Genomic DNA, 7,104 nt, shown 5'->3' with positions numbered 1-7,104 from the left:
CGATACCCCAGCACTCGAGGACACCAGATCCCCCTTTTATTTGGACACTTTATCCCCCCTCTGGACACTTTTATTTCATTTTCTGTTTAATAAAAGCCTCTCCGAGGCCTGACACCACACCCACTGTGTCTGTCGTTTGCTCCTCCCGCCACAATATACATATATATATATATATATATATATATATATATATATATATATATATATATATATATATATATTAAATGGTACATTTAAAACATACAGCTATTTAAAATATACTAAATACACTAAAATTTGATTGGTTGAATCACATCCGAAGGCATTAAATGCTTATTTCACCTCAAAAACTAAAATTCTGTCATTAATTTCTTTATGGTAGTAACGGCATTGATAAAATAGTCCACGTGACATCAATTTTTCAACCTTAATTTTGAAGGTACAAGAATACATTTTGTTTGCAAAGAAAACAAAAATAACGTCTTTATTTAACTGTTTATTTTCTTTCTTGTCCTTTTTAAACCACTGATGTCTACTTTTATGTTGTCCTTACTACCTTTCTGGGCCTTGAATGTGGTAGTTGCATTGTTGTCTAAGGAAGGTCAGAAAACTCTTGGATTTGATAAAAAATATCTTAATTTCTGTTTTGAAGATGAACAAATGTCTTGCGGGTTTGGAATAACATAAGGGTGAGCAATTAATTACAGAATTTTAATTTTTGGGTGAACTAGTTAAACTAGGTCTCACATATGATATATCATCACCATCAAAAAATAAGAAAATATGCTGCCATATGCCTAATAAATCTAATTAAGCACCCATTAGGCTTTCGCAAATACCGTTTTGCTACAGTCTACAGCACATTTCAGCTCTGACTCACATTACATCCTCCTCAGCCAATAGCAGAGGATATCAGCTCATGGCATATGCTGAGTTATCTGTCCATTAGCTTATATTTGCAGAGACACTCACCGCCGCTAAAGGAGATGGAACCTTGAGGGAGTCGGGGTGTCTTTATCAAGGTTAAGTAGCTCATTCAATAATAGAGCAGGCTGACAGAGTCAGGAGCCAGCGTGGAGCTCGCGGCGTGAGCCCCCAGCACCACGCACCAGCGGTGTGGCTACCAGGCAAATGGCCTTTAGTTATCCTAACGGTACTATCCATCATAACATATGCTCTCCCCAGGATGCTCTCTTTAATGAGCGATGACTTCTTCATCTGCCTTATTTCGGTAAGATGAACCAAAGGAAGAGAGAATCAAACGTGGCAATGTGAGTGAGCGCTGTGGTGTGTTTTAATCTAGAGGAGAATGTTTCTGTTAGCTTCTGAAATAACTCCAGGTATGTAGTGATTAAGTTCCCTAAAAAAAGGGGGACAGCTTTAAAAAACTGTATATCAAGGGCAGGGTGATTAACCAAAGCTTGAAAATGATTACTGGAGCCAAACCCAGGATGCTACCGAAGCCACTGAACGACTTAGATAGTTTGTTTGTATGATAAATACACTGGTGCCACTGACCTCATGGTGGCCATTAGTTCTGTTGCATCCTGGGAGCCCGCTGTGGGCTTGGCACAGCTCTAGTTGGTGCTCAGATAGACTCAGCTCCATCATCCAGCCTGACAAAGATGGCTGACACCAGGGCCAGTGCCCATCCAGCCCATCTGTGCCCAGGTGCCCACTTTAGCGGGGCACTGCAGGGGAGCCTGGGTGACCCCAAGAGGGTTCAGCTCCTTTGACACTTCACCACAGTGTCATTAGAAAGTCACTAAGGAGTGAGGGCTAAACTTAGCCACAATGAAGTGGCCATACATGCTTTGGCCCATTTAAAGTTTACTAGTGCCACATTTTCTGTTTCGAAGCGGGAGAGGATTTAAGGCGGTCCTAACAGTACGATTCTGCTCCCTGACAAGGTGCTGATAAATGGATTGTATTATGATTAGTGTGGTGTGGGAACTGCAAATTATACAGTTGAAGTCAAAAGTTTACATACACCTTGCAGAATCTGCAAATGTTAATTATTTGACCAAAATAAGAGGGATTATACAAAATGCATGTTATTTTTTAGTACTGACCTGAATAAGATATTTCAAGTTTACATACACTTGATTATTAATATTGTGTTGTTACCTGAATGATCCACAGCTGTTTTTTGTTGTTGTTGTTGTTGTTGTTTAGTGATAGTTGTTCACGAGTCCCTTGTTTGTCCTGAACAGTTAAACTGCCTGCAGTTCTTCAGAAAAGTCTGTCAGGTCCCAGATTGTTGGGTTTTTCAGCATTTTTGTGTATTTGAACCCTTTCCAATTTTAATTCAGTTCAATTCAACATTTATTTCTAAAGCACATTTAAAAACAACCAGAGTTGAAAAAAGTGCTGTACATAAAAACTACAAAATGAGCAAAATAAGACTATCAAATTTAAAACACAATAAAAAATTGACAATAGAACCAATTATCAAGGAGTATTGAAAGCAAGAGATAGATAGAAATAGATAAGTCATTTGAATGCAGAAATAGAAGGGGGCTAATCTAACATGGAGCAGGAGACTGTTCCAGAGTTTCAGACCAGCAGTTGCAAAATCTTGATCACCTCGTTTTTTAAGTCAAGCAGACCGAGACTGCTGGATCTCAATGTTCAAGAAGGGGTGTACAGACGGAGCAGGTCTGTAAGGTACTGAGGGCAACATTACTAAGGGCATTATAGACAAATAACAGAATTTTAAAATCAATTATATATTTGATGGGTAACCAGTAAAGTGCAGATAAAATTAATTACTGGAGCCAGTCTAGTTTCCAACAATGACTGTATGATTTTGAGATCCATTGTTTCACACTTAGAACAACTGAGGGACTCATATACAACTATTACAGAAGGTTCAGAAGGAAACACAATGCATTTAGAGCCAGGGGTGTAAACTTTTGAACGGAATAAGGATGTGTAGATTTTCCTTATTTTGCCTCAATATATTGAGCGATTATATTAAGCTACAGAAGGTACTTACATGTTCCCCAGAAGATAAAATAAGTTACATTTACCCTGATCTTCAAATTCCTTCTGAAGCATCTGTGAGCATTTGAACCTTCTGTAATAATTACATAAGACTGCCTCAGTTGTCCTCAGTGTGAAAATATTGATCTCAGAATCATACAATCATTGTTGGAAAGGGTTCAAATACACAAAAATGCTGAAAAACAAACAAACAAAGAATTTGTGGGACCTGAAGGATTTTTTGAAGAACAACAGGCAGTTCAGGACAAACAAGGAACTCATTAACTATTACAAAAAAACAAACAAAAAAACAGCTCTGGATCATTCAGGTAACAACACAGTATTAAGAATCAAGTGTATGTAAACTTCTGAACAGGGTCGTTTTATAAATTCAACTATCATTTTCTTTTGTGGACTATATGTAACCGTATTTTATGTGACATATTTTATTCAGCTCAGTACTAAATAAAAAATAACATGCATTTTGTATGTTCCCTCGTATTTTGGTAAAATAATTAATTTCAACTGTAAGTCTGATTGCTTTTGAAATATATTAGCAATCTTGGACCACTGATAACAAATCAAATATAAGGACTGGAACAAACTTTTCTCTAAAATACACCACACCACTAAAGCTTTGGGCTCAGTAAGATTTTTTTAAAGAGAAAAATAAACACTTTTATTTAGCAGGGATGTTTTTAACATTTAACATTATTTAGCAGAACTGTTTTTAACATTTATAATAGTAAGAAGTTTCTTGATTTCTCAAGGATCATGTGACACTGAAGACTGGAGTAATGACTCCTGAAAATTCAGCTCTGCCATCACAGGAATAAATTAAATTTAAAATACATTAAAACAGAAAACAGTTGTTTAAAACTTTAATAATATTTCACAGTATTGCAGTTTTATTGTATTTCTGATTAAATAAATGAATCCTTGGTAAGCATAAGAGACTTTTGAACGGTAGTGTACAATACATCACAGTTGTGACTGAAAACAAAAACATTGTTTGACAAGCATGTTCCTGACCTGATACATGTTTATGGGGCGTCCCTTGGTCAGCATCCCCACAGCACACCATTTCTCTAGAAACTAGCAGTCCTCCACAGCACTGCGAGGTGAAGCCATCATACAGACGCCCCCCACAGCAGATCTGTCCGGCTCCAGACATGAAAGGACTCCCACCACAGCACGAGTCCCCGAGACCAACAGATACACGCCGCTCCACATAGTCTGGACAACAGACCTCTCCTACAAAACACATATAGAACAATCAACTACAGTATGTGATGTGAAACAAAAGAATGTTAAAAAAATAATGAGAAATATTGAGATTTGGCACATTTGGCTGTGTTAATGTTGAACGCAATACATACCTGGTGGAACTATTACGTAATATCCTCCACAGCACTGGTGTTGAGAAAGAGGCTGGACAAACTGACCTCCACAACACACACTCCCAGAATCCTTTAAAGCTGGAACATAATGCTCTACACAACACTGATGAGAATGATTTAGGCTGTGAACAGTCCCTGCACAGCATACCTGCAACAATAAAACACATATATTCAAAGACATTTTCCATATTAAGTTTTTCACTCCTCAAGGCAATTAGGAAGTTAAGAGGTGGCAATGCCTCAGCCCTGAGGGCCCGCAGAGGCTCATGTGAGCGCAGGTAGAAATCCAGCCCACCTCTTCGCTCCACAGCGGCGGGCTATATTTAGCCGGACTCCACTGCCTACTTTGGCGAGAAATCAGGGCAGGATAGATTCTCTACAGCGCTGAGATGATACTCTTGTGGCGTCTGAAGAATCTGTATTGCCCTGAGCCACTGACATTGTCCTTACCTTCTGGCCCAGCTTCCAGTAGAAAAATGGCATACAGTAAATACCTCCTCTGCTGTGCCTTTGAGAGAGGGCTGAACTTTTGAACCTACTTGAACCCGGTTTATCAAACTCCTGAGAATTACAACCACTATGTGTAAAGGCAGTACAAAAAGGAAGCTTGTGCATATAGTATATAATTGCCCTCAAAACACCATTTTAGCTGGAGTAAAAGTACACTGATAAGAGCTGTTAAAGGGATAGATCACCTAAATAAAAATTACCCCATGATTTACTTACCCTCAAGCCATCATAGGTTTATATGACTTTCTTCTTTCAGACAAATACAATCAGATTTATATTAATTGTAAATATTTATGTCCTGGGTCTTCCAAGCTTTACAATGGCAGTGAATGACTGTTAAGATTTTGAAGCTAAATAAAGTGCATCCATCCATCATAAAAAGTACTCACATTCATGAGAGAGTGGTGTTCCAGTGGATGAGGATGACCTAGGTGTATCGTAAGCTCCAGTGACAATTCTGTATTACAACAAAAGAAAACCAATCTTCTCTTGGCTTATATTGAAATCCTCTGCCATTTTTCTTTACGAATCCTTGTTTTGTACTTGTAATTCATGACCAGTGTGTTGTTTTGCTCTCTCCTCTGTACTTCCGCATTCACCATTCGTCACTTTTCACCGGAGCTTACGCTACACCTACAGTATCTCACAAAAGTGAGTACACCCCTCCCATTTCAGCAACCATTTTAGTATATCTTCTTAAGGGACAATACTATAGAAATGAAACTTGGATATATTTTAGAGTAGTCAGTGTGCAGCTTGTATTGTATATTTACAGTGCTCTGAAAATAACTCAACATACAGCCATTATTGTCAAAACAGCTGGCAACAAAAGTGAGTGTACCCTAAGTGATAACAGCAGTATGTTGTTTAAACATGCAAAGCCACATTTCCTATTCATCATATTTATTTTTTGTCTGCCTGACAGGACCATACACAGTTGTATATCTTGTATTAGAGCAGTTAAAATTTGGTGCTTTAAGTACAATTCTCTCACACTGGCCACTGGATGTTCAACATGGCATCTCATGGCAAAGAACTCTCTGAGGATTTGAGAATTAGAATTGTTGCTTTCCACAAAGATGGCCAAGGCTATTAGAGGTTCAGTAACACCCTGAAACTGAGTTACACTACAGTGGTCAGGGTTATACAGAGAATTTCCAAGATGGGTTCCATTCGGAACAGGCCTTGCATGTCATGATCTGGGCTGTGGGGTTTCCCTCAGCCACCTGAGGTCGCTGTTTCCCTTCATCTTCCACTGCACATCCCTGATTGTCTACACCTGTCTTGTCATTAGCACTGATTACACTCACACCTGCTCACTATTATCTGGTCTATAAGAACTCTCATGTCTCACTGCTCTTTCTGGCTGCATTGTCTTCGTATGTGTGTCTCTGTGTTTCTGGCTCCTGGATCTCCTGATTGTGTTTTCGGTTCTGTTTACTTTCTTTTGGTTCTAGTCGTGTCTGTGCCGTGTTGGCCTTTGGTTTGTGTTTGTTTATTGTTTTGTTTCATTAAAATCCTTCCCCTGCATTTGGACCCAGACCTCCTCTATCTCACACGTGACATTGCAAGGGTCGATCAACGAAGTTGAGCCCTCATTCTGTGCATCAGGTGCAGAACCTGGCTTCAAAAACAGATGCATGAGTGCTGCCAGCATTGCTTTAAAGGTTGCAGAAGTAAAAGGTCAGCTTATCAGTGCTCAGACCATAAGTCGCACACTGCAACAATTCGCTTTGCATGGGCATCCTCCCAGAAGGAAGTCTCTACTGAAACTGGCTCACAAGAAAGCCTGCAAACAGTTTGCTGAAGACAACCTGTCCAAAGCATGAATTACTGGTGGTAGTTAGCATGAAACAATAGTGCTAACACAAAATATTGACACTTTGGAAAAGTTCACTTAGGGTGTACTCACTTTTGTTGCCAGCTGTTTTGACAATTATGGCTGTATGTTGAGTAATTTTCAGGGGGCAGTAAATCTATACTGCTATACAAGCTGCACATTGACTACTCTAAAATATATCCAAGTTTCATTTCTATAGTATTGTCCCTTGAGAAGATATACTAAAATGGTTACTGAAATGTGAGGGGAGTACTCACTTTTGTGAGATACTGTATATCTTATGTCATCTGCTGGAACGTGCTCGTGAACATGCGTACCAGCTAGCGAAAACTAGAGATTATATAAGAACATATAAGTTTTAAATATGAATATTTTTCTTGCATAAATACA

General features: G+C 38.8%; 1 protein-coding gene across 1 annotated transcript in view; it reads right to left on the bottom strand.

Moving 5' to 3' along the window:
- Positions 1-7,104, bottom strand: part of ush2a (Usher syndrome 2A (autosomal recessive, mild)) — a 356,033-nt gene that overhangs the window by 100,706 nt on the left and 248,223 nt on the right. The window contains exons 48-49 of the mRNA XM_073826569.1: positions 4,344-4,512; positions 3,997-4,218 (exon numbers count right to left, since the gene is read on the bottom strand). Of these exons, the coding sequence (XP_073682670.1) occupies positions 3,997-4,218; positions 4,344-4,512 (391 nt within the window). The remainder of the gene's footprint in view (positions 1-3,996; positions 4,219-4,343; positions 4,513-7,104) is intronic.

The sequence above is a fragment of the Garra rufa genome, chromosome 21 (genome assembly GCF_049309525.1).
Source record: "Garra rufa chromosome 21, GarRuf1.0, whole genome shotgun sequence".
Classification (NCBI taxonomy): Eukaryota; Metazoa; Chordata; class Actinopteri; order Cypriniformes; family Cyprinidae; genus Garra; species Garra rufa.
Note: the sequence above shows the minus strand (reverse complement) of the source record. Positions and strands in the feature narration are given on the sequence as shown.